General features: G+C 45.1%; 1 protein-coding gene across 4 annotated transcripts in view; it reads right to left on the bottom strand.

Moving 5' to 3' along the window:
* Positions 1-26,922, bottom strand: part of SEMA6A (semaphorin 6A) — a 125,614-nt gene that overhangs the window by 48,203 nt on the left and 50,489 nt on the right. For all 4 annotated transcript variants that reach the window (XM_059175806.1, XM_059175804.1, XM_059175807.1 and 1 more), the window contains exons 2-6: positions 12,347-12,484; positions 10,063-10,180; positions 5,685-5,745; positions 4,642-4,704; positions 3,862-3,963 (exon numbers count right to left, since the gene is read on the bottom strand). In XM_059175806.1, the coding sequence (XP_059031789.1) occupies positions 3,862-3,963; positions 4,642-4,704; positions 5,685-5,745; positions 10,063-10,180; positions 12,347-12,446 (444 nt within the window). In that variant the 5' untranslated portion in view covers positions 12,447-12,484. The remainder of the gene's footprint in view (positions 1-3,861; positions 3,964-4,641; positions 4,705-5,684; positions 5,746-10,062; positions 10,181-12,346; positions 12,485-26,922) is intronic.

The following is a 26,922-nucleotide window of genomic DNA, read 5'->3' as shown; positions in this document are numbered from 1 at the left end:
GTCCAGTTGTGATTTTTGCCCTCAAGCCCCAGGAAACTGTTTCAGGGAGATAGTAGAAGTTCTGTCTTCTCAACTGCTTCAAAATAGCTCCTATTAAAGCCTGTCCTATCTGCTCAAACTCGTTCACAATCCCAAAAGCAGTTGTAGTAAAAACACATATTTTTAGGGGAAAGATGTTCAGGTGAGATATCCTTTCAATGTACTCTTCTCCCCTCAGCACACTTATGGAAGCTTTGGTTTTTAAAAATTAAAAAAATTTTTTTCATCCCAATAATAACATTGTGTTGAACTGTGACAGACTTTGTGGTCTGTGGGTCTGGCAAGCATCCAGAAGTAATGCTTAGTCCACAGTGATGCACTGGAAATGCCTTTTCCCCCACCCATGCGTGCTGTAATCCTGGCAATGGGGAGACCGTAGACAAGGGGGGATTTATGTTATTAAGTGTGCCTACTTCTAAAAAAAAAAAAAAAAAAAAAAAAGGGAGTCCTAGCTATAGCAAGGCAAAGGCAAGAAGCAGTGAAGTATTAATGTTTCGGTTTGTGAGTCTGGAAAGGTCCAGAGACAAAAAACAATGCCATGGTGAAATCCTCTTTCCATGAAGTTAGAACTAATCCTTGTTGTAGTCTCCAAATCTTAGACTTAACAGTAGCCCCTGGAAATTAAATCACCATAGGGTACAGGTAATTATACTAAGAGCCAGCCTGACTTCCTGCACAAGTTGAAGAGGTTTAGAGAGCAGGAGGGAAAAGACATGGAGTATAGTTTTGGGTTTATAGTGGGTGGCCTGCGGAGTGTTTCCCCAGGTAATCTTATTTGGGGCCTGTAATCTTTCTGATACATTCGGCTTACTTCTGTTTTAAAACTGTGCAAACTGGGGCATAGTGCAGAGGTGGAGACCAAAAATTTGTCACTGTCCTGCTTCAAGTTAGTATGATCCACTTGATGCCTCTGTGCTAAGAGACTTGGGTTTGGGATTTTGGCGGGGGGAGGGAGGAAAAGATGGGCCATTGTTTTTGCTTTGAACCTGTAGTCCTGATCTATTCATAAAAGGTGCTTAAGAGAGTCTGTCCATTCTTCCTGCAGCCAAGTACATTCTTGTCTTCTACAGTCAACAAAGCTTGCTGTGCCCTGAGTCTGAAAACACACTTCTTTGAGCACTGCCAAGGCAGACAGAACTGTGCGGGAAGAGTGTCCCATGTGTGGTGTCTGAGAGGCCCAGGCTTCTGAACAGGTCCCAGCAGGTGTGGCTAGAACAAGGGAGAGGTGACGGTCTCGCCACAGGTGAGGCGTCCCGGGGAACAGAACATGTGTGGGGAGAATGAGCGAGACCACTTCTGGTCTGTGTGTCACAGTGCCAAGAAAACCTGTCATTTGTCATAAAAGATAGCTTTCCAGCTAGGGAATTGCTTGGGAATTGTGAAGAGCATTAATCTTAATGAGTCCTAAACAATGACAAACGGGGATGGAATATTAAGTGGGAGAATGAGAGTCAGAATGTCAGCTGTCACTGGCCAGAGGAAATGTTTGCACTCACTGCCTGCTGCAGACCGAATGGGTCCTGTTGTTATTAGAAAGTTTGCTATTTTAGGACAGTGTTTTTTACATTAATTTAGATTTTTCTGAATTATCACTTACCTTACCTTGCCACTGAATATTTTTAGTGGGTCCCCTACATTTTGTGCCTGGGGTGAATGCCTCCCTTGCCTCACCCTAATCGTGCCCCTGCAGGTGCCCATTTCCAAGTGTCAGATGGAAGTTGAGCATGAGGTTAATAAGACAGACCCTCCCTCTGATGTCTGTGTGAAGGCCGAGGGTCTTTTTTTCCCCCTAATTTTAAAAAATGATTTTATTTGTTTATTTGACAGAGAGAGAGAGATCACAAGTAGGCAGAGAGGCAGGCAGAGGGGGTGGGGGGAAGCAGGCTCCCTGCTGAGCAGAGAGCTGGATATGGGGCTCAGTCCCACGACCCTGAGACCATGACCTGAGCCACCCAGGTGCCTGCCCAGGCTGATGGTCTTTTAAAACTGTCCCACGAGGGGCGCCTGGGTGGCTCAGTGGGTTAAAGCCTCTGCCTTCAGCTCAGGTCATGATCCTAGGGTCCTGGGATCAAGCCCCGCATCGGGCTCTCTGCTCAGTGGGGAGCCTGCTTCCTCCTCTCTCTCTGCCTGCCTTTCTGCCTACTTGTGATCTCTGTCTGTCAAATAAATAAATAAAATATTAAAAAAAAAAAAACCCCAAAAAACTGTCCCACGAAACGTTGCTTTGGATATCAGCCCATCATTTCTCTTTGCATTCTTTACACCCTGGGGCTTCACTTTATGCCGGTGATACCCAAATGTGTATTTCTCTCCATGTCTCTCCCTAAATTAAGGCTCACTCATCTGTCTTCTTGTTAGCTCTTCCTGTTCACATCTCCCAGGCAGTGCCGTCCACGGGGCTGGGCGTCCTGAGTGGGAACCCAAGCCCCACCTTCTGACAACCTGCTCCCAGCCCCAGTGCTCTTTTGCTCTTCCTCCCGGTTGCAGTGCGGGCAGCTCCATCCGTCCACTTCCCCACGAGCGAGCACAGCAGTCATTCTTACCCCCTCTCTCTCCTTATCCTGGGCTGCTTATCCGTTATGACGTCCTACTGGTTTTTGTCCCTTGAGTAGTTCCCGAATCTGTTCTCCCTTCGTCCCTAGGGGGCACCTACCTCTCCAGTCTCTGCTGGTACTACTTGTCGCTTCAGAGTCCAGCACTTAGACCCACAGGAAGTTTCTCAAGCTCAACAGGCTGTTTCTTCTCAGTGCCTTTGTTCCTGCCATTCCCCCTGCCTGGAATGTCCTCCTCTCTTCCTTTGGCTAAGGTCTACTTTAAAACAAAGGTTAGACGCCGCAGTCCCTGTTACCCCACACAAGTGAACAGAGCACGCGTTGGGAGGCACTGGGTCAGGCTCTGGACGTTCGTGGAGCTTGAGGGTGTCTCCCGGGCTGGGTGCATTCATGTTCCCTATGTGAGAACAGCTGCGGGGAGCATCTCCAGAGTGGGGCCATCTGCCCCCTTCTGGAAGCCTTCTCTGATTCTCCACCTCAGGCTAAGGTGAGCACCTTTCCGTTGTCCTTCCATAATGCTCTGCCCCTCATGGAATTATAGTTGTCTTCTTCCTGTGTGGCTTCCCTAAGGATGGAGGCCCCCTCTTTGTTCTTACGGCCTCAGTGCCTGGCCACACGAGGAACACAGTACATGTGTGCGGGAAGAAGGGCCGCAGCGGGAAGGACGGGCAAAGGGGGAGAACAGATGTGGGGCTGCTTGAGCAGCGCCTCCGTCTGCCGCTCAGAACTAACTTGATCTGTTAATGCTCCAAGACTTAATTTTGCTTTCCCTTGCATAAAGGCCACAGTGGCGAGTACTAAATGGAATTAAACTTCTGCATTCTTAGAAGTCTCTCCTAGAAGAAAGCCCACAGTTTGCACTGGTGTGTGTTTGAGATACCTCTTACAATAGGAATCACTCACAACCTAAGTGTGTTTTTGTGCTCAGAGAGGAAGGTGAGGTGGGAGGGAGAAGGTGGGGGGGAGAGAGAGTAAGTCCACATGGTGTACATGCAAAAGTCTGTTGGCACTCTGAACAATGAAGAATAGGGTCTTAGAGAAACGAACTTTGCTGGGAAGGCTCCTTAAAGATGTGTCAGTCAGTCCTGCACAAACAGGAAGCTTAGGAGCCTGCTCAGAATCACTCATGTGGAGCAGTACATTAAGTCCAGTGGGTGAGAGGAACCCACATGGTGTTGAATTACCCCTCTTAGGTCGCTGCAGGTATACTCACAGTAAATCACGGAATACCTCCGGCCCGTGTGGTTCTAGCAGACAAAACCGCACTTACCTTATAGTTTCTGCAGGAAGGGTTGAAGGCATTCGTTCCACAGACAAACAAAGTATCATCGTTTTTCTTTAGAAGAACTTTAATAAAGTTGTGACACTCATCCTGAAAAATAATTCAAACTCTTTTGTGTTCTGTCTGGCCAACAGAGAAATCCATCCTTCACCATCTCCCACCATCTGCTGATGGTAGGATTAAAGAGTTCCCCTGTTAAGAATTCGAGCCCCTCCTGATGTTTAACCAAAAAATGACTGGACAACAACGGCTTTTTTTTTTTTTTTTTAAACATTAACTAAAAGCACAGGGTAGAGAGAACGAGCGTGCAAGTGCCAACCTCCCACTGTATTAATTTTAATGCCAGATGTCCCAAGGTCCCTTGCTGGGCAAGGCTCCTGGCTGAAGTGTGTTTTTATGCTGTTCTGGGACTCAAGGTACAAACCCCTGTCTGTCTGCGCAGCTCTGTTCTGAGCTCTTCCTCACCCTCCCCAAGGACTCAGGTCTGTGCGGTGGGCTACTGGCCAGTGCGCTCAGAAGAGTTGGTGTCCATAATCCCTGGTGCCCCTAAGTAGTTCATGATGCAGCCCTAGCAGCTGTCGTAATATTTCATCACATTAAAAGCAAACTGTTTTTGCAAATTAAAGCCTTCAATAAGTTGATGGAAAAAGCAATTACTGGGGGAAAAGGGACTAGCATGATCCATTCCACATCACGGTCTACGGCTGGAGATAACCGTCAAAAACTTAACCCAAAGTGGCAGCTGCAGGAGGAATGAAAATTGCCTACCTTATGTTTTCCCTTCATTCTGCATGTGTCTACATCAGCCTGTCTAGATTTCCATGTCAGTTTCTGCAGGGATCAAGAAAGAAATCAATTAGAGCCTAGAGGTTGTTGCATTTGATTTTAGAAGTAAGAGTTCCCTTGGGGAGATGGTGGCTGAACATATATTTATTGAAAGCTTTCCGCACCCTTTCTCCATGATTAATTCACCATAACAACAAAAGATTGGAGATGGGAACCGTTCATTTAATTTTGAACTCCTATCTATTCATTAAACTACAGAATGAGCTGCTTCTCCTTGAGATAAAGATGAAGGAGAAAAGGAAAAAACAAACAACGGCATGGAAGTTTCTCATAAAATATCCAAATCAACTTGCTAAATGACGCTCATTTTGATAAACTATATGTCCTTGCCCTTTCCTTTCAGTTGATAAATCAGTTTTCATAAAGCATGCCTTTTCCCTTAAAATATGGAAGTCATTTACTTAAACATAAAGGGGACATTCACTTTTGGTGGACAAAGGTTTAATTCAGGTTCCACTCCACGTAAATTCATGGACTGAAGGGATCGTCTACTTCTGTGGCAGATTTTATTAACTAAAATACCTCCATGTGGAGTTATAGGGGAAGCTTAAGTTATATTTTATGTCTTTCTGAAGTGGTTAATGATTAGATTCCTGAGCCACAACAGGCAAATCAAACTTAATACTGCAAGACGTGGAAACATAACATTGAAACATTTGTGGGGCAGAATTTTACATATGAAAACTTTATTTTTCTGGACAAACATGGTATTATTTTTTTAAAGGAATTTGGAAATGACTCCAGGGGACACAGGCACACATATTTGGTGAATAAACTTTGAAGTAGATAGCTGTTTTCAAACACAGATTCATCCCACGTTAGTAGGACCACAAAAAAAAAAAAAAATCCAAATTATTCCAAATTATTCGCCATGTCATCTCACTCAGTGCATTTCAAATACGTAATCCTTTTTAGAGCTATCCTAAACCTCTTCGTTTTAGAAAGATGGTTTTAAAACTACTTACTTTGCTACAATAGATTTCTTCTGTGTGTGAGGTGTCCATATCAACAGTATAAATATGGTCCCTGCAAACAATGAGAAATTGATACCATGTCAGATACAGGGGTCAGGATAGTTAATTTTTTCCTGAATGAGTGTCTGTCTCATTCAAGGCAGATAAATCCATATCCACTTTATTAGAAAAGAGACCTCCGCATGCAAGAAAAAGGGAACAGTTCAGCCTGCAGGAGATACCCCTCGATCACACTTTGCTACTTCCGACAAGTCGTGGCATCTTGCTAAGAAGGACACCTTTTATGAAAACTTTGCTGTTGTCTCCCTCATACCAATACTACAATCTCTGTATATATGTAGTTCAGGAGAGAGGACTTTGAGAGTGAAACTGTCCCAAAACCCAGAACACAGGTGGGTTTCCCCACGCCCTTTCAGTATCTTCCAATCCATGTACCAAACACGTGGTAATCAACAGACCACCTTCCTTCATCATGGGAGCTAACAAAGAGCTCATCTCTGGCTGTTTCTCCCCGTACGAAACTTATTTCCGGCCTTAGCTTTGATGATGTGATTGACAAGATGGGAGATGATAAAGGTGAAATTATTTCCAGAAAGCACTGTTTTCTTCACACAGTGATGGTCAATTAAGGTCTAAAATGTGCTTGAGCTAAAGTTTACATTTCTTGCTTCTGTTCACCTTCCTGTTCTGCTGAGAATCTGGTTGCCTTTACGATCTGCTGCCAATCTCCCCCTGGAAGGGAAGAAACAGAATCAGCAGCTCAGGTGTGGGGCTATATTTAAACATCCCCTTCTGTGTGAGCCGAGTACAAGGGCGTTTTTGTCTGGGATTCAGAAGAAAGAAAAGAAAAGAACTCACTCAACTGAGGAGATGGGGGGCTAGTGAGGGAAAGCAAAACAGCTCATTTTCCCTTGAAATAACATTGACTTTTTCTAAAACGCAGGAAGTCCTGGGGCTGGAAAATTACCCACAGCTTTTAACCAGGACCTCAAGGCTCCCATGTACTTTTAGGGCGCCTCATTACTTAGGAGAAAGTGGAGAGAGTGGGGAAGGAAAAAAAAAAAGGAAGAAGAAGAAGAAAGGAATGATCTGCTGTCAGGATTCCCTTTAATTCCTCCTCCCCCCACCTTCTTTGGAGATCTGCTACTGCTTTTAGGAAAAGTACAACAGAGAAAAACAGAAATACAAACAGGCTTTCTCATGTGAAAATAAAAGTTGGGGGCAAGGCGGTTGGCTTACAGAATTTCCTTGCAACTGTGAGTCTTTGAGCCGTGTGTTTGTGTGTGTGTGTGTGTGTGTGTGTGTGTGTGTCTCTTTCTGTCTCTCAGGGTGGTGAGGGGGAGAATGGTGAGCCTGTTTTTGTAAATTGCTGAATTGGGAAGTTCTTGGAACCTCAGTAGGGTGCCAGAATCACCCTGCCCTTTAATTTCAAGGCAGTTTTATTGCATTCGTTTATTACTTGTTTGACTTTATTGGTGGTGCTGTGGGTCAGGCTCATTATTGGGATGGAATTGCCTATTACTTTGGTATCAGGTTTGAGATGACTCTAGGTTTTTCCTTGCCCTTCCTCCCCTGAAAACTTTAAGTAGGAGCAGAACATATGAATTGTAAATTAACAGCTGATTAATATGCACTGGCAATTCCTCTGAAAGCTCTGGGATTGCCCCCTTCTGGCATGGCCTGTTTATGTTAATTAGCAGTTTGGAGATTACACAACAACAAAAAAGATTTTCAAAATGGATAGTAATAAGGCAGAATTGAAGAGTCCCTGCTATCAAGGCTCACTCAGTCTCTGGGTTCTGGATGGGACTTGGCTTCTGATGACTGACTGACGCCAGTTGTCTACAAGACTCAGGAAGCCCATTTTAAAAATAGGATTCTGTGAATGAAGTCTTTTGGACCACTGCAGTCTTTTTCAGTATCCAAGAGAGCACACTACCTAGCAAATAGAAAGCACACTTTATGCTAAACCTAAGGCTGTGGTGGGCGGTTATTCCCTCCTGTCCGTGTGTACATCTCGGGATTCATAAGCTTCTGAATTCAGTTATTTGAACACAAATTGACTTAGTCTGAGGACTTCCCTCTTCCCCCACTTTAGTGAGCAAAACTGAATTATGTTGCCGTGGTTTGAGCCTGGGGGAAGGACTGGACTTCACATCGTGTCACTTGCTGCCCAGGAACTGGGATATCTCTGGGCTGTGCTGGGAAAAGGGAGGGGAGAGACCCTAAACATAGTGACCAGGAAAATCCTTCAGGAGTTTTCCCAAGGGTGGGTACTAAAGGCAAGTTGCTGTGTATAGAATGGAAACCGATAGGTCAGTGCAGGGGTCTTACAAATTTGACCTTTATGAAAGGCAGGTCTGTTCTGACATCTGCAGTCTGTTCACTTTTTAGTTTTAAAAAAATGAATGTGTTTCTCTCCTTTTTCTCCTTTACGTTTCTCCTTTTGGCAGGGGGCATGGGGAGGATAACACTGTCTGGGTTTTAACGAGCTGGAATAACTGTCACTTTTTAAGTTGACACAGCACTTTGCTCCTGACTCAGGTGCCACCCTGGACCTGCAGTCCACACCGGCACTAAATCATCAGGTACGAGGGTTGTCTGTTATCCTGTTTTCACTCTTAGAGACTGAATTGCAGACTAAATCATTCATAGAAGATCCAGTGTTGAATTGTTTGTTTTGACCAGCCTATAGACAATCGACTACATGTGTAATCTTCCAGTGCGGCTGCATTTAGGAATCCAAAAATGATATTTAAAAAGGAACTGATGGGAGCGCCTGGGTGGCTCAGTCATTAAGTGGCTGCTTTCGGCTGAGGTCGTGATCCCAGAGTCCTGGGATCGAGTCCCGTACTGGGCTCCCTGTTTATCGGGGAGCCTGCTTCTCTCTCAGCTCCTAGCCCCACTCATGCCTCTCTATCAGATAATTAAATAAAATCTTAGGCCCCCACCCTAAAGAAAGAAGGACCTACTCTTCTACCAGAGGGTCACCTACTGAGGACCTCATTGCAGCTGAGGAATACTCACGCTGGCTGTGTTCCTGCACAGAAGCTGGGAGAAAGTTACTGCTAGGACCAGTGGTCCCAGCTCACCTCCTCAGCAGGCTGCCCAGTACTGGGAGTCAATGCCCAGCTTCTAGAGCAAGGCCACCCCACTTCAAATCCTGCCTTTGTCATTTTGGTCCCAGGCATTTCCCCTTCCTCTCCCTGGGTTTCTTCCTGTAAGACAGGGAGATAATAGCTTCTTCACTGAACTAGGGTTCTTTTCCAGGATCGAATGAACAAACATTTGTAAAGAACTTACACAGCACATACAACTAATATGTAACATGTACGTATTTGTGAAGTACAGTTGTTGGAAAGGGTTTCGGCATTGCTCCCCGGGACATGTTGTGGGGTACTCGCAGGATATTGTAATGTGGCCATCGGTTTTTGGTTTATGTCACATAGTTTTTCGTTTGAGAACATCTAAGGGCTTTAGAAGAATGAACCACTGCTCTTATTGACCCGCTCCTTATCCACACTCACAGCCATGCAACTATCACGGACATAATCTCTGTTTGTTCTTCCCACTGTGCAGTGATTCTTCAGTATGGACCCAGGTGAAGATCAGTCTGGAGCCCCACAAGACAGTGTTCTTTGTCACTTTTCATTTAGAATTTTTTTGAATGAACTAGGCACCTCCAAGATTGGGGATTATCCATTGTTAGAACCCCAAGGGACTTCTTAAAATAATCTGACGTCTAATTTGAGAGAGACACATCATGGCCAGAGAGGTTGTGGTCCCGGTTAATGAAGAATAAAGACATAAGCCTAAATCCGTATGAGCCCTGTTTGGGCTGTTTTCTTGCTATGCTATTCAGCCCTTAAGACATGGTCTGTTTAAATGACATTACCCAGTGGTTGAGTATTTTGTTAACTAGATCCAAATTAAAAACTCTTTTAAAACTGGTGCTACTGTCATTCTATTGCAGTAATGATATATACTGCATACTCACTACAAAGTGACTATTACACTTACACACACACTGGATAATACATGTTTACACATTCGGATTAATTTAACAAGTATCAAGGATGGAAGTGCTCTCCTGGTTGCACGATTAGCTATTTGCATATATTTTCAAGACAAACAGTGGATTATTTAAGTCTACGCTCCAGCGTATGCAAACACTTCCATCTAAATCCACCTGTAGTTAAACAGACACAGAAAATCTTAAAAGCATGATTGACCAACAAAAGTAGCCTTTTTAAGCTCAGCAGCGCATTGTTTGGGAATGTCATGGTCTTTAAAATGGTGCATCACAGGTACGTTCAGATCTGAGCCCTCCAGACGCTCTTCAGGCAGACATGAGGCAAACGCCACTCACCTAGCAGCAACGTAGAGGGTTCTGTTCATGGTCATAATCATCTGGATGTCCAGTCGGTGCCTCTGTGTGGTGTTCCGTCCTGGCTTGTGGCCCACAAACACCGGATACTGTTTTGTATCTGTGAAAAGAAGAGATGGGGCAAGAGAGGGAGAGGAAATCAAGCCAGGAATTGACAGGGCAGGCAGGGGAGGGCCCTGGCCCCAAAACAAAACCATATTTAAGTCAGTCCATGCCACCCCTTTCTCTATCCAAGGAGTCTTGTTATTTTAGGAAAGCCTGTGATAGATGGGTTCTCTGTGAGGACGATCAAGTTACAGTTTCATTTCTAGATGATAATCAGCCCGGACTTCTGTTTCTCGGTGTCACAACTTCTGACTTGTCCCTCTTTTGGGGGGTTAAACTTGCAAGTGAACCCTTTACACGAAGGTGCTCTTTTCTTCCAGTTTTCTTTTCATCTTCTTTAGAGTGCTAAGCCTAAGGGGCAGCCTGCCAAAGATCTTGTCTCCGGACAAAACTATTTCAAAGCAGCTTTCCCATCAATCACCACAAAGGCAATGTGGTCTGGAGGCGAGAACCCTCATCCAGGAGCCAGAAGAAAAATACAGTCTCCACAGGCGTCCAGTTGGAATAATCTACTATTGAAGGCAGCCCCGCTACGTTGGTTGGCATTCTAGGAACTGTGGGAAGTTCACTCTTGAGTTAAGCAATTGGCTAATCTCACAGAAGCGGGGGCTTTGACAGGACAGGGTCAAACGGAGTGTAGCCAGTCGGGTGATCTGGAATTTTCCCTGACTTGGAGATCCGTCAATGAACATATTTCTGCTTTCCTCCTGTTCTCTTGAGCTGAGAGTGGGCAATTTGTAATAATATCTGACCTTTAGAAATACCTACATTTCAAAAATCTCTCTGCCTTTAAACCTACACTCTCCAGAGCACTGGCAATCCTCCAGAGAAACTCAGAAGGAAAGAAGGATGAGTCATATTTAAAAATGTTTTTTGGGGTGGGTTGTAAATAATGGCTTGAAACCCATTCACAGATTCATGCTCAGACCCCAGCACTGAAATCCCCGAGTCTCCGAGCATTACTCACAGTGGGTATTAGAGAGCCTTGGTATATTTGACTCAGAGTCAGGCTTGGTATGGGATTATCTCGTGCGTTCCCCTGCACCCTCAGAAGTTTCATTTACCCATTCATCAAGGAGCTTGCTAAGATAGTTTGTATCCCTCTTCTGTCAAGGATTTGAGTGTCCACTGACATTTCCATTTTCAAGAGCATATTTGGGCTGGGGACTCTTCTTTACAGGGGCACCAGAGATCAAATACCTATCCCAAATGGGGATTAATAAATGTGTATGAAGGTTTGGTACCTTGAGTCAGGTGGACTGCCTCTTTAGTCATTTTGAACTCCACAGTTTGGTCCTTAAGCACGCCCTGACTTTTGTGCACTCATTGTCTTCTGTGCCAAGTCCTGCCAGCTCACTTTCATGAAATTCTTTCCCTTTTCAGGGACTGTCCAACCGAAAGCCACATATGATGGTTCTCCTTCATATCCCCTGTAGCTAAATACTTTCCTTAGGATCTGTTCAGTGTTTGTTTGGGGATGGCTACGGGGAAAATGGATATTTGGGTAGAAGGGCTCCCTTTCACCTTTACTACGATAAAACATTTTGTCTTTTGGAGGGAAGGGAAAGAAGTAGTATATGGGCTATTGGATCCCACGTGCAGGTAGGACTTTTCCCCTTGGATAATCATCTGAACTCTTAATTACATGACTCTCTACCCTTCACAGTGAAGCAGAGACCAAAAGACAGTTACAAATAGTTAAAATAGGTCCTCTGTGAATCCAAAGTCCTGCAAAGTTTTTACCTCTAAATCTAAAAGAAGAAAATAGTGTTCTTTCTTGTTCTCATCTTGTAACAGTGTCCACATATTAACCACACGTGAGAAGGCATGCTCCGGGCGATACCCACATGGTAGTGATACTCTCCCACTGCTGGTTTCCGGGCACGATCGAGGATGGCCTCCTTGTCGTGGCCGGACACTTCATCAGAGGGACTTGAGGAACGTTTCAGATCCTCACACACATGTTCACACAGGGGTCGCCCCGACAGTATTTAACTGAGTTATAGAACACCTATCTCCCCAATTTGATGAGGCCCTGCTGTTGTCTACTAGCAAGTCTCCTGTATTTTTAAGTTTTAGAAAAGGTGGGTGTTTTGCTGGGTGATGCAACCTAAAATGCCCACAGAAGGAGTGAATGACAGTGATGATCGTGGGTACTTACAGTTGCCATGCGAAATACTGATTGGCTCAGAATCTTCTGGGAAGCCAGCCCCAGCGAAGTGTAGCAGTGTGAAATATAGCAGCAAGGCTTCTGACCTCATAGTAGTTCAGCGGAGAGACTTTATTTCTCTACTTCACCCTGCCAGAGAGCAAAGAAGGATATTATTAAATATATATATATATATATATATATATATTTTTTTTTTTTTTGGCAAGTCAGCTGTGTTCACCTCCCTAAAATGAAATGACCTTGAAGATAAATTTAAGAGAAAAGGGGTCTGTGTTTCATATCTTTTCATTGTGAATTCACGGATTCCTGTGTTTTATATTAGAAACCTGTATCTGTTACCACGGCAGCCTCCTTCCCGGTGCATCAGAGCCCTTTCACAAAGCTGCTCCTGGAACACAGGACCCAGAACCTTGTTAGTTCCTCTGTCCAAAGCCATTTTAAGGCTGTCAAAGGTTCCTATTCACGGTCACGAAAACACATTCCAAAAGTATGGAAAGCATTTTTTTCTTTTTAATGTAAATACTTTTCTTCTCAGCAGGTTTAAGGCAGCCTTCCACCCCCCAGATATGTTTTGTTTGTCCAGCTCTGGTTCTTTAAAAAAATTTGAAGTGGTTGCCAATATTTGGGGGTGGTGGTGGTGGAGAAGGTTTCTGATAAAAATCAGAAGATCTGACCTCTTGACCTAAATGTGCTATCCCCTTCAGGCACCACACCCCACCCACAACACACAGGCAGACTTGCTTACATGTGCGTGTGCTCGCGCGTGTGCACACACACACACATACACCATAATGAACCCTGTTTGTTAATTTCTGTTACCTGCTTCACCCCTTCGTTGAAATAATTCCATAATTCCATAGTAATTCTAGAATGACCTTAGACATAAATAAAACCACACAATGTTTGTTTAAAAAGAAAGAAATGTATCCTTTTAGACTCTGAAGAATACTATAGGGAGAATCTGAAACCACATCCTGAAATGGTATTTTTTTTTTTAAAGACTTTTTTTATTTATTTGAGAGAGTGAGCACAGGAGTTGGGAGGGGCAGAGCGAGAAGCAGAGACTCTGCTAAGCAGGGAGCCTGACCTGGGGCTTGATCCCAGGACTTGGCAATCATGACCTGAGCTGAAGTCAGACACTTAACCAACTGATCCACCCAGGCATCCCCTGAAATGGTATTGGTTAAAAAAATTTCTCTCTATATATTTTAGTTTCAAATACTGCCTTGCACTGGAACAGTAGTGAATAAAAATGCCAGATATACTCTTCTGACTGCTGTATATATTCTTAAAAATGCTGTATTTGTGTAGAAAATTCTCCTAAATCTTAGAAATAAAAGCAGTCCCATTGGGGCTGCTGATTATGGGGAAAGAAGGCACATAATTCAGTAAATATCGCATAATTCTCAGACATATTTCAAATAAGTCTTAATCTATAGGGGAAATCATGTAAAATGGGGATACCTTTTCATCTTTCCAGACTGGTAAAGCCTTTGAAGTAGCCTGCCAAAGATGATCTTTGTTGAACAAAGCTATCTTACAGTAGTCCATCGATCGCTTAAGATTCGTGTGTAGGAAGGTCAAACTTAGTAAGTGAGGGGTCTTTGAAGATTAATTTGGCGAACTGACTGCCAACTTACACTTTTGAGAACACTTAATGTTAGATACCTGTGTCTCTCTTCTTCATGCCAAAAAAAGCAGTAACAAGTCCCAAGTGTAGCATCGCAACTTACAGTTTCACAGACACAGCTGGGTCTTAATCATTTCTTCAGTTGGAAAGTACACATTAATTAATTTGATTTATCTTGAAAAAGAGGGAGAGAGTGTGAGAGTAAAGCCCAAGCCGTTCCGTATCTCCATCTCTGGTGTGGAGATTAAAATTAAGCTTTAAATGATGACTTGCTCACCAGGGCAATCCATTACCCAGAGACATAAGCATGTATTTATAGATAGGTTAAAAGCGATCGTCTGTTCATTCATTGATTTGCTGGTTCTTCCTATTGCAGAAACTCTGAACCCAAAGGGAAGAAGCCTTGAGGTCCCCTTGTTTGTTTCTCCTGGCTTCTGTTCAGTAGAACACTAAAGAGGAGAAATCAGTGACGGGAGTAAGCAAGACATAAACCAAATCCCAGTCAGCTGTTAGATGTTAGATGAGAAACTATAGCAGGCCAGCAGAAGTGGCAACATTTACCAAGGGCTCCAGAGTGGTATTGTAGCCTAATACAGAAGCAGATACCTCAGGTCATTTGCAGCGGGCGAAGGAAGAATAACAGACTCAGAACGCTGGTTCTCAATCTTGGGAAATACACGTGTACTTTCAAAGATTAATTTGTCTCGACACGACACTGGAGTCTTTGGCCTTCCCCAGTTGGCATTCGTCTTTGTACATGTGCCCTACAAGCCAATGAGGCTGAGCCCTGCTATTTTATTGCATCTCCCAAGTTTCATGGTTCCCACGTTAAGACAGCATGGGGCAGATGCACCGTGCTCCACCCCCAGAAGCTGGCTGGCAGGGCGATGCTCGCAGAAGAAACCTGTTCTGCACACCCTTTAATCCTTACACTTAGCCAGGACTGAGGCTGCGATGGGGTATTTAAGTATCTCCAGGTTTACAGTAGGGCTCCATGCCAGGAAAAATAGCTGTTTTATGTGTCTTTCTATCATCATATCATCAGATTGTTAACATGTACATCATAGGGGAGGAAGCGTTCTGGCAAGACTGTGGGCCATCCACACGAACACTTTACAGTTGTCTTCGGCCAGGGTTGTGATGTATTACTCCCTTCTTATACAACTTTGGGCTCAACCCTTGTAAATACGTAGACAATATATTTTCTTGTTGAAACGATTATTTCATGGAGAGATCCCCATTCAATCACATTGTCATTTCCCATTCCACGGAATGAGGGCTGGGTCTTCCCACTAAGACTGCGCGATGTAGACAGGCCTTGAGCTTAGGAGAACAAAACACAAACAGGCACTTGCCTCTGAATTTCAGACTCTGGAGCTAGCTGGGCTCTTGCAGGTAAAGAGGTTGTTTAAGGAATTTTTGAGACTTGGAGCAGTTGTACCCACAGACAGTGTGTTTCTGGGCATCTACAGCCATTTGCTGGTTTCCCTCTCTGTTGACTGTGCTTCTCTGGGCTCCACTAGACTTAGACTTCAGCAGATACCCAGACAATGATAGTGGGGAGGCTGTCAACATGAGCATTTTTTTTTTTTTTAAGATTTTATTTATTTATTTGACAGAGATCACAAGTAGGCAAAGAGGCAGACAGAGAGAGAGGAAGGGAAGCAGGCTCCCTGCTGAGCAGAGAGCCTGATGTGGGGCTCGATCCCAGGACCCTAGAATCATGCGTGACCTGATCTGAAGGCAGAGGCTTAACCCACTGAGCCACCCAGGCGTCCCAATATGAGCATTCTAAACAAAAACATTTACTTCAAAAGTCAGCTTCTTCTGCCTGATTTCCCATCTCATCGTCTCAACTTTCCACTCTTCTGAGCCTGAAGAGAAAGGGCCTTTGTAGAATCCACCACTACTTTAAAGGTATAACCCTCCTCTTCTCCAACCTGCAGTATTTGTGGAAAACCTTAAGAGCATTTTTAATTTTAATAGGCATCTGCCGGGTGAATTTATTAGATCTGTTTGGATTCTTCTAAAATTAATTACATGACTTTACTCTGAGTCACATGGGCAAGAATTGTGTTGACTTAACTACACGCTCTCAGCCCAGATAAAAATTCTCTTCTACTGTAATTTTTCCCCTACAATTTTTAAGACCAAATTGACTTAACAGATCCATGGCGTACAAGTGGTGTTGGAGTTATTGGTTGCCTTGAGCTGAATAGTCTGTGCAGAATGCTGATTGGCCAGGAACCCAGCTTCCAGTATTCCAGATTGAGGGCTGAACAAAAGGGGCTGAAAGGAAGTCTGTCTGAAAATCCTGTGGCTGCATTTGTGGTGATAATTGTGTTTTGAAATACTCAAGTATTTTCAGTAGTTGGAGCTTCCATCCACCTCCTTCCTGCACACCCCTGTCATACAGCAGCAGGTGACTGTGTCAGCAAAGCATGAAGTAAAGGGGATGTCACTGAGGTCACAAATGACCACGTCTTCCTTCTGATTAATCTGGTGCCATAAGGACTGGGGAGCCACGACAAGCCTTTACAGCCAGAGTACCACTCACGCTTAACCCCAGTCTTCTGCCCAGCCAATCCCCCAACGCCTGCCCTGGAAAATTCTGCTCGGGCTCACAGACTGGTAGGACTTGGCCAAAGTTTGGCTCACAGAGCAGAAAAAAAGCAAAATTAGTTGCCAGCATTTCGGGGGGGGGAGGGGGGAATTGGAGATTTAACATAGAACTCTGGGTTTCTGGCTTCTTAAAAAAAGAAAAAGCAGCCATCTGCCTTCACTGGCCAACATTTCACATGGCCAGTGCTCTGGAGCCGAGTCGAGTGGTGGCTGCCCCAAGGAGAGCATGCTAGCCCTCTCCACTTGGAAACATTCCCGCCATTTTCCATTGTCTTAGGAAGCCTCATCACCCTCATCTGTCTGACCCTTGAAGACTCTGAGGGCAGCCTTCATGCCCCTCAGGAAAAGCACATCAGCATGGCAGACAAGGGAAAAACAAGCAGAATAGCTCACATCAGTCTTAGTATGTGAGCCTTGGGGGACCCAGTGTCTGCACACAAATGTGAATGGATGTTGCTTGTTTTGAAGACCCACAGGGGTGCTCCACACATGGAGGACATGTGCCCCAGCAGCAGGGGTGCTTGCCTTTGTACCTGGACTTGGCTGGGTAGATACAACTTGGTGTACTTTCTTCCCGAGTGTTGGCATCCGATGAACTTTTTTTTTTTTTTTTTAAGATTTTATTTATTTATTTGACAGAGATCACAAGTAGGTAAAGAAGCTGGCAGAGAGAGAGGAGGAAGCAGGCTCCTCGTGGAGCAGAGAGCCCAGTGTGGGGCTCAATCCCAGGACCCTGGGATCATGACCTGAGCCAAATGCAGATGCTTTAACCCACTGAGCCACCCAGGCACCCCCCCATGAACATTTTAATAATAAGTAATAATAATAAGTGCGAACAGTGAGAAAAATAATTTATCTGGAGACTTGCTAATGCAAAGTACTCTTGATAATAACTCTATATATTTGTTCTAGGAATGAAGAGGATGATGGTAGTGGTGGGTTTTCTTTTTTCTTACGAGGTAAATCATTTACTACTGCGTTTCAGTAATTCTTTTAAAAAGCCCATTTTCTGCTGACAACATAGAAGTTTTACAGCTAATCAGTAATTCACACTGTCATTAAAAGAAGGAAGGGCACACTAACAGGGTGACCCTAGGCAAGTCATGTAGCCTTGCTGGCTCTGTTTCCTCAGTAAAATGAAAGCATATGAAATGTTATGGGCTCTGGAGTCCAGGCTCTGGGGTTATATGATTCTGAGTGATTCTGCCCTGGTGACAACAGAGTGAGTATGTGGTGATTAGGGAGCACAGGACATGGAAGGACTTTGAACCTGGGCACTCCTGTTTCAAGTTCCTTGAGCTAGAGCTGAGAAATCCCGGCCTGTGACACTTAGTTTCAACATCAGGACAAGGTTCAAGTTCCATAAGGAGTTCCGATCTGGCCAGAGAGACTGCAGTTGTTACCACTTAGTTATATTCTGATAGTTGGGTTTTACAGTAAGGATGACGTTTCCATTTTTATTGCTCTAGCTTTAAAACTATTATTTTTTCTTTTTTTAAAAAATTGATGTGTAACTGACATATAATACCCTATTAGTTTTAGGTCTACATCATAGTGATTCAATGTTTCTATACATTACAAAATGGTCCCCATAATCAGAGTGGTTACCATCTGTCACCATATGAAGTTGTTGCAATGCTATTTGGCTCTGCTCCCTACGGTGGACCTTACATCCCATGACTGACTTGTTTTATAACTGAACTTGCAAACCTCTTAATCCTCTTCTTCTGTTTCACCTGTCCCCCTCAGGCATCCCCCCTCTGGTAACCCACAGTTTTGTTTCGTGGGCCTATGAGTCTGTTTCTGTTTTGTTCTGTTCATTTATTTTGTTTTTAAGATTCCACATAGAAGTGAAATGTGTTATTTATCTTTCTCCGTCTTCCTTCACTTAGCAGAATACCCTCTAGATCCACCCATGTAGCAAATGGTAAGCTTTCATTATATTTTATGGCTGAGTAGTATTCCACTGTGCATATATGTGTGCACACCTACATGCGCGCGTGTGCGTGCGCGCGCACAAACACACACACACACACACACACCACTTCTTCCTCATCCGTTCTTCTATCAGAGGATACTCGGCTCACTTCCGTACCTTGGTTACTGTGCTCAGTAACACAGATTTTATTTATTTATTTGACAGACAGCAAGAGAGGAAACACAAGCAAGGGGAGTGGGAGAGGGAGAAAGCAGGCCTCCCACTGAGCAGGGAGCCCGATGATGGGCTTGATCCCAGGACTCCGAGATCATGACCTGAGCTGAAGGCAGATGCTTAACCAATTGAGCCACCCAGGCTCTGTCTTTAAAAATCTGAGTTGACATTGGTGTAAAAGCTCCTCAATGAAACCAGACTATTGCTCATAATGTAGGTAACATAAAGAGCAGAGAGTTTTGAATCCCACTTACCAGCTGAAGGTCTCTGAGCCAGATTCCTCAGCTTTAGGGTGGTCAAAACAGTATCTCAAGCTTGGATGTGAGCTAATAATGCTCTGAAAAGTTGTACCCCTCAATAAATGTGCATTCTTCTGTTGAGATACTTAAAAATGGCTAGTAGCTTTTCTTGGAATTCCTTAAGAAATTCTCAGGTGGACCCCAGATTAGCAGCTGGTGTTGTCTTTCTTCAGTGGGAGAGGAAGCCCCCTCTTCTTCCTCCTCCTCTTTTCCTCCTGCCCTCACTCCGCCCTTCCCCTTCCAAGTCACGAAGCTTCCTGTCTCTGGGTGGGGGACCATCTGGGAGAGGCGGAGAGCCCATCTCAGAATGGCGTAACTCTCATCGTGTGATTGTAAAATGTGAATCCTGACCGTCAAAGGAAAATAGCAGTGTGGAAGATGGGCGAGGGATGGGGTGGGCATGGAGCTTTATCATGCACTCTCTGTATACAGGGTCCATATGCATACTGTCTTATTTAAACACTGTGGCAACCCAGGGAGACAGGCCTTATGGTCTTAAGGCCTTAGGCACACAAGGAAACTGAGGCTCCGGGAGGTTAAGGGATGTGCCCAGGTGCCACAGTCAATATTTACAACACCATCAGTAAGAAGGGAAGGTGCAGATGCAAGCCCAGGTCTGTGTGACACCAAAGTCAGTGTCCTTCCAGGACATCAAAGAAAGGGAAACAGAAGGAAGGTTGGAAAAGAGAGAGCTGCTGACATAAATAGCGACTGTGCTTAAGATAGTAATTGAATATATGTTGATGCATCACTGCTCCCGTGAACAGAGTGGTTTGACGTTCCTAACGGCTTCAGGAATAAAAATCTATCAGAGGAGTACGCAGTTGCTTCCACATGTGTAGGCATGCAAAGGCTCATTCCACTCTACAGCCCTGTGATTGCAGGCTTCACATAAGAAGACGCAAATGCTTCTGAGCCACAGCATTAGGAGAAGTGGATTGGCTCATGACAACACTGTGTTAAGTGGAGCCACTTGCCTGCTGGCCGCCGCCTCAGCATCAATGTTTTAAAGTCAGTACATCCTAGAGAACAGAGTCTGTTGGGAAGGGTAGAAACAAGCCCGCTTCAGCAGCTGATAAGATAAACAGATCTGGACACCCCTCAAGTCAGCGGAAGGAAGCTCTCTGCCCAGAGACAGGAGGGAGAGCAGGGGTTGGTGCAGAAAGCCCAGCTTGCTGGACACTTGTCTCAAGGGGACCCAGCTGCTGATCGTTCTTGCACCAGAGGACCGGTTCAGGAATTGAAGAGTGCTGAGGCAGCAGGTGGCCCTTTCTGGGCCTGCACAGCCCTGTTTCAAGGCCTGCGGACACTGGGACGCTGCTGCTGTCCTCAGGATGCATAACCGGGCCACCAAAGAACACTTCCCGGGGGCGATGAGGAAAGACTTGGGCCTGGCAATGCTGGTGGAAACCTCTGCTCTATCCAGGCTTCAAGGGCCATATCCACCTCTTGGGTGATATTTGCCTTGAGATCTAAGGGTCATGCAAATGAGAAAAATGGCCCTAACCTTGTAATAAAGACCTGGTTTCCTCCTCTTCTCAGCCATCAGCAGAAGCCTAGAAACCCCCATTTCAGGGGAAATGCCACATGCCCATTAGAGAATGGCATGGGCACTCAGTGGCATCTAATCATGAACAGCCACTGTGTGTAATATCCCATTTTAGGGCCAAAACCAGTTGCAAAGGAGCAGGAAAACAGCTGTGGATTCAGAAGTCCTATTAGGAAAAACAGTTTTGTTGGAAAAATCAGGCTGTAAAGCTATTTCATCTTTAAAGGGGAAGAGGCAAGTCTTCTCTTTCAGGAGGTTCTGTGTTACAGCGGCTTTCCTTGTGTTTCCCCTCCTCCCAACACATGCACCCCTCAGCCGGCACATCCGGTGGGCTTCGCTTGGACATTTCGGATACAGTCCCCTATCTCACTGGCGCTCCTCGCGTGAAGTCATGACCTTGGCCCCACTGTCTGGAGCTCAGAAGGCTACAGCAGTCCCGGCCACAATGTAGCTGCGTCTCCCACCAGCTTCTGGGCACCTCCATCTTTCCAGCTTTTATAATATGGCTGAACTCAAACATCTGCTCCAGAGGCAGAAACACGCGCCCCCTTTGTTTTACTGCTAAGGAAACTGAGGCCTGAGAAGGGAGGTCACTTGCCAAGCGTGGCACAGCTCAAAAGTGGCAAAGCCGAACAGCAGTGGACTCCTGACTCCCTCACAGAGCTCTGTCCCTGCGTTACACTGCCTTCAGAAAGGCAGCCAAGACTCATTCATTTCTCCTGGGCTTGCTGCCTGGTGTTCACTCCTGCCACTGCCCAGTTCCCTGCCTTCTGTTGGGAGCCAGGCTCTGTGCTCGCTGCTGAGGCAGGCGGCGATGGGAGAAAAGGTCTCCTCGCCCCCCCCCCCCCCCGCCCCAGGATGTTCTCTTTAGTAGATGGACCCCACAGCTCCTGCCTGTTGTCCCAAGATAGAATACATAAACAAATACCCGTAAGGTTTCAGAAAGAAAGAAAAGAGTCCTGATGGGAAGAATACTGTCTAGAGCGAGGAGGTGTTGTAAAGGCAAGTGGCTGGGGTGATCACCCTAGGGCCTCCAGATGGAGAGAGGCTTGGCACGGTGCGGGGTGGGGGGTTAGTGTGGACTGGGGAGGGTAGAGGAGGCGCCGGTGGGAGCTGAGAGATTTTAGGCGGAATAGGTCTAGAGAACAGTGTGTTACCATGAGCAACTCCATGCCGATCGGATTTTCAGACACTGGAACCGGACCATTTCCCTCTTTGCCTAAGGAATTTCAAGTATTTGTCTAAAGTAGTGGGTGGATTTTTGCACTTCTCCCGAAGTTCAGTTTAAAGAATTCTAGGTGAGAATAAAGAGTGTATCACGTTACTCTTTCCTTCTAAGAATATGACCTGGGATGAAGAAGGACGGGGGCGGGGAAGCTCTGCAGCAGGAGCTCAGAATATTGGTGTTCGTTCACCCAAGGTGCTGATTATGGGAGTTTTTTCCTCATTACTCTCCCTGGCTTTCTGTACATCGCTAATTTCATTAAAAATGAAACAGGGCAAAAAAATAACAGGCTTACATTGAAGGAAAGTGCCTTTAGAAAGCTACTTGGAGAGTGACTCTATAGAGAGCAAACTCGAGATCAGGGGCTTTCCACGAAACTTTGTCAAAATCCTGAGTTGCTTTCAACTAAAAGGCAGCAGTTGCCAACCTTTGATGGGATGATTCTCCCCAGTCACTTCTCCTCTGCTTGCTCTCAGCGCAGTTAATGGAAAACAGACTCTCCCAGCTGCAGCCCTCACCTTTCCGCTCCTTACTGGCCTGGGATTGCCTCTGGCTGAGTTGGGCTGCCGGACTCTGTTCTTGCTCCTGTTCGAGTGGAAGTCAACTTCCAACATGGCTCCGAGAGAAATGAAAACTACCTGCAAAGTCTCTCTCCTCCTTTGAGCTCAGAATAACAGCCCAAAGTAACAATATCATCAGTCACACGTGATGGACACTTTGGCTGAGCCCTACACGTTTTATGGCCTCCCCCCACCCCACCCCCGGCTCCCGGTTAAAACAGCCTCAAGATCAGGCAGTGAAAAACACCTTCTTGCACTAAACCTTATGGATCAGGTTCTCTGGTGTTGGCTGCATGCTGTCTTTCACTGTGTCCCTTGTCTCTCTCAGTGAGCTCTGATGCTCTTCCAGGAACGTGAAGGCCAAAAATAGAGTTTATGTTTGACGACAAGCTTCTAATTGTATATAGAGAAACATAATATCGTTTCAGGATCTGCTCCATAACCAGGCATGATATTGCCGACTGATTCTTATCATCCCTGAAACATCTACATGCACAGTGGATTATCTGTGTCTCCGTCTAGATGAGACGCACCCAGGACAGAAACGAGATGGAAGCATTAGCTCTTGGCTTTCCATTATTTTCTTACATTCTTTAGGAAATTCATTTCGTTTATTAAGAGGAAAAACTGGTCATCTTTATATCCTGGTGAATTGGATGAAAACCGCAAACCCATGCATTTAAAATGATTTAAATTTACTAGTGCCATTGGTAGATAACTGCTGAATTTTCCTGAAATTGAATGAATGATACCTTTATTGGCTTTCTTCCTGTTCTTTATTCGGCTGGCTTGATTGACTTCGAGCAGGTATCCCTTTGAACTGGGGTAGAGAGAGCACTGTTCACTAGTTCCTTCTTTTTAGATCAAGTCCAATCTGGTGCTAATACTCCCTATAGTGTTCGTTTATTTGTAATGTGAAATCCTACCCTGAAAATTAATAACGATTTCCAAACATCCTGAAAATATGCTTCCTTAAGGCCAGTAAGAGTAAGTTCCAGGAAATTACGGGTTTGTTTAAATGTCTCTGCCACTTAATGACTTGATTCCTTACATAGGTGACTTCAAGTTCACTGCACAGAAACTTTGAGATTTAAAGCCCTGTTCATTGAGAGGAAGGCGGTAAGCATATGGATGAACTATTTTCACAGCAGTGGTTGTTTTGAAAAATGCCTCACTTTTTCTTAAGTGTAAAGAAAAACAAGATTTGCTTTTCTGTTTCTCTAGATCTGGATGAAGCGAGTTGGTTTTTGAAATAGAGGCACACAGCCCCTCATTTGCAGTTACAAAAACCAGACCAAACCAAACCCAGGGAGCAAACCCTGAAAACCAAACATTCTTTCCTATTTATGTGGTGACAAAATTTGACCTAAATTGGCACGAGACCATCTATAGACTTTATTGATTCCTCTTGGGATGAGTATTTATATATTTTACTGCAAAAAAAAAAATTTTTTTTAATGGAAATGTAGTTGACATACAGTGTTACTACATTCGTTTTGGGTGTGGGGCATGATCCTACAATTCTAGACATTACTCAGTGCTCACCACAGGTGTGGAGTCACCATCTGTCACCAAACAGCATTACTGCAACTTGACTGTGTTCCCTGTGCCCCACACTTCAGCTCTGTGATTTACTTAATTTGCAACTAAAGGTGTGTACCTCTTGCCTCCATTTCATCCATCTTCCACTCTCCTCCCTTCTGGCAACTACCAGGTCCCTGTTTTTAAGAGTAGTTTCTTGTTTGTTTTGTTTCTTAAATTCCACATATGGGTGAAATCAAATGGGATTTGCCTTTCTCTGTCTGACTTCTTTCTCTTAGTATTAATATCCTCTAGGTCCATCCCTGTTGTTGCAAATGGCAAGGTTTCATTCTTTTTGATGGCTGAGTAGTACTCCATTATAGTCATATGCTACCTCTTCTTTATCTATTCATCTATGGATGGACTCTTGGGCTGCTTCCACATCTTGGCTATTGTACATAATGCTCCATTGCCAAAAATATGAACAATTTGGTTACTGGATGCTGCCCTCACTGGGGTATATGTCCCACGCCACTTTTCTAAAATCTGAAAAATTAAAAATGCTGAAGCACATCTGTTGCAAAGCTTTGAGAAGGAGAATGTGGAACTGTATTCCTTGGTCCCCGAGGAGATTAAAATCAGGATAAAAGACAAGAGCCAAGGAGATGCTTTAGAGCCTAATTCCCAGCCCTGGCTTTGCTAAACCCAGGAGCTCTCTAATTATCCCAGACCAGACGTACTGCATTGAGTCTCACAGTGAAAACAATGTAATCTGATCCTCCCTCCCCCCCGCCTTTTTTTTAAAGTGTATCATATGATACTTGAAAGAATAATTCAGAGATTAGGAATTGCTGACTGAATCATCTTGTTTCCATTTCCTCTGCTCTGTGCTCCTGGTGACGGGTTTCTGTCCATACTAAGGGCTGACAAGAACAGGCTTTTACAGAATGACCACAGCTCATGGAGCGGAGGGGATCTTGGTAGAGAGGGTCTCAGACGCGGGTGGGTGAGTAGCGGCATCCGCCACCAGCAGAAGGGATTGCCTCCCCAGGCAGCGCCCCCCACCCCAATGCCACACCCCCGTGTGCTACATTCCTCCTCCCACCTGACAGCCTTCCCCTCTTGCCCAGCGTTCAGTGGGTAGACTTCACGGCCATTTCTATGCAGTTAGTGGTAGTTTCTCCAAAGGAGCATTCACAGTGCCTGGATGCCTGGAATCTGGAGTCTTTATCTTTCCCCATGAAGTGACCCTGCTTGTGGCTTTTTTCCCCGTAAGCAGAGGGAACTGTCAACTGGCAGTATTTGCTTTTTGTACTGGCCTTTAGTTTTCAAATACCTGCAGCTTTGTTTTCTTAGGTAATACTGGTCCATTGAAGGATCAGTTAGTAGAATGAAGCATTTGAATTTGAAGAATATTTTGGGAGGAGAGCTTTTATCTCGGGCAACAGGTGGGGGGAAGGGAAGGGACGAAGACATACTCGCTTCTCTTCTCTGAGGGCCTCTGCACAAATGATCCCCTCCACAAACTGCCTGCCTCCATTGCCTCTCACAACAGGGGCCCTGGGCATCAGGCTCAATGGTGATCAATTCTAGCTCTGAGGTAAAAAGAGAGGCAAATGGTGAATAGCAGATAGCCTGGACACAAGGTTAATCACGGCAGTCCAAATTATCTGGAGGGAAAACAGCACATTGTTATCAGCAATTAACCCCTAAATCTAAGAATGAATGAATGAATAAATAAATAAGTCACAATTCCCTTAATTAATAGCATAGCAGACAATCAGTATAATTACTATCTGTGTGAGAGACCAGAATCTGGAGAAAAGTGAAATTATCCAGGAAGCCCAAGCATGACAGGTAAAAGCCCAACCTAAGGGCTGAGGGTCAGACAACAGAGAGGCGATAAATCTGGATGGAAGGAAGGGCGAGACCCCTGCCCAGCCCAGCAGACAAGCCCAGGCGGCTGGTCACCCTGGGACAGCATGGGGGTCCCAGTACACACATGCAGCGCATTCCTGGGGGAGGCAGTGGAGGCACAGGAAATGCAGAAATGGCCCTGAGAGCTCGCCATCCTCTGGTTACCGGACAGTGTAGAGGTCTGGCTGGGTCCTGCAGGCTTCCTCCCTGGGAAGGATCCCTGGGTCAGAGCTGTGAGATGGGGAGAGCACAGCTGTGGAGCACACGGAGAGGAAATAACGATTGAACTTCTTTCTGAAAGGGAGATTCCCCAGGTTCACTTTGATTAAGTAAAAGACTGAGGCAGAATAATTTTCTACTCAAATAGCGATGTTCTGCCTGTTGAGTTAACAGTCTTCAGCTCTCCGAAGAGCGAAAAAGGGAAGAGTCATTCAGAAGTGTTCTGCAAGGGTAGGCACATGGGCTTCCCCACATTTCTATTGAATCAGCCCTTGCCGGCAGCACTGAGCCAGGAAAAGAAGGCTGTCTCCTCCAGAATCTTATTGAGGAGGGGGCAATGTACTGTGTGGCATGTGGCCGTGATGACCTAGGCTCGGACGCTGTGTCCCCGTCTGAAAATCAAGGCTATGCGGGGTGCCTCTCCTCCCTCATGAAAGGTAGACATGGAGGTTGAGAATCACCAATAGTAATTTTTCCATTTTTCGCACGTGCTTTCATTCTGAAGGAATGTTGCTTTTGTGCATCATGGATTACTTCTTTAATGTTTGGGGAGTGAGCAGTGAGAACGTGAGACATGGGGAAGTATGAGCCGGGGTGTTGGCCTGGGAGAGGACATAATTGTCGGTGTTCAAGTTGAATAAGCAACTGCTTTGGTTAGTGGTTCCCCTTCATCTGTCCATCTGCCCCACACATGGTGGAGTCTCCAATGTGCCAACAAAGCTGGGACATGGGGATACTGAGGTCTTGGGCCCCAGAGTGGGTTCTGCCCTTTCGGAGCTCCCACCACTGTAGGAAGCGTGAACAGCTGTAACAGAGCAGACAGCAGCAGAAGCTCAAAATACTACAGGTTCAGAGGACTGAGAGATAACACCG

This window comes from Mustela lutreola, chromosome 5, assembly GCF_030435805.1.
Source record: "Mustela lutreola isolate mMusLut2 chromosome 5, mMusLut2.pri, whole genome shotgun sequence".
Classification (NCBI taxonomy): domain Eukaryota; kingdom Metazoa; phylum Chordata; class Mammalia; order Carnivora; family Mustelidae; genus Mustela; species Mustela lutreola.
Note: the sequence above shows the minus strand (reverse complement) of the source record. Positions and strands in the feature narration are given on the sequence as shown.